This window comes from Emiliania huxleyi, assembly GCF_000372725.1.
Source record: "Emiliania huxleyi CCMP1516 unplaced genomic scaffold EMIHUscaffold_8640, whole genome shotgun sequence".
NCBI classification, from domain to species: domain Eukaryota; phylum Haptophyta; order Isochrysidales; family Noelaerhabdaceae; genus Emiliania; species Emiliania huxleyi.
The window spans coordinates 416-1,240 of record NW_005195557.1 but is presented as its reverse complement, the minus strand read 5'-3'; the positions used below and the strand labels follow the sequence as shown (position 1 = coordinate 1,240).

The following is an 825-nucleotide window of genomic DNA, read 5'->3' as shown; positions in this document are numbered from 1 at the left end:
ACTTAGGCGGAGATGCTCCGTCGCGACTTTGGCGCCGACCCGCTGCTCTTCCTGCTCCACCTGCAGCGCCTCGAGGGGCACTGGGCGCGCGTCCCGATCCACTTTCGGCCGCAGGCTTGCTTCCTGCCCGCTGACGGCGCGGCCGGCGCCCTCCACTTTGTGGGGCGCTTCGAGGCGCTCGAGGCGGAGTACGGCCGCCTCCTCCGGGCCGAGCCGCGGCTTGCCCGCCACGCACAGCCACGCCTCGGCCATCACCGGAGGGCGATCCCGCCGCAGTCGGGACAGGACGCGAGCCGGGAGGCGGAGGCCCGGGCGGCGTGGGAGCAGTCCGCTGAGCTCCGCTCGCTGGTGCGCGAGGTGTACGCGAGGGACTATGCGCTGCTCGAGCGGTTGCTGCTCGAAGATCAAGGACAAGGTTGAGCGATGAGGACGTCGAGGTCACCCGGTCCCCGGCCAGTCTCGCGGCCGCGGGGGGCGGGGCGCCTCCCCGCACCACCCTGGGCCGAGAAGGAGCGGTCCGGGGTCCGGGCGCGTCGCGAACGCGATGCACGCAGCCGCGCGCCGCGTTCGTTCGGCCGCGAAAAACGCGATCTACGCGACTATAGAGACGTTAAGAACGAACGGCTCAATACTCAAAAAATGGTGTACGTACGCGAACACAAGATCAGCCGGAGACCTGTGTGCTGCCCCACATATAACACAGTCAACGCACATTGTGAGTTTGAACACATGCCGTTCTTGTGCGTTGTGGGTCCTGGCCGTGGCCCGTGCGCAGGCTAGCGAGGGCCTCAGGAGGAGGGCCTCCACCACTCGAGGGCCTCCGCC

The 825-nt window shown here is 68.6% G+C and overlaps 1 protein-coding gene across 1 annotated transcript; it reads left to right on the top strand.

Annotated features, from left to right (window-relative positions):
• Positions 1-9: 9 nt before the first annotated feature.
• On the top strand, positions 10-606 carry EMIHUDRAFT_374522 (hypothetical protein; the record flags this gene model as incomplete). The annotated part of the gene is made up of 1 exon (XM_005758421.1): positions 10-606. One exon carries the CDS (start codon positions 13-15, stop codon positions 418-420), a length of 408 nt encoding a protein of 135 aa, XP_005758478.1. The 3' UTR covers positions 421-606.
• Between the last annotated feature and the right edge of the window lie 219 nt (positions 607-825).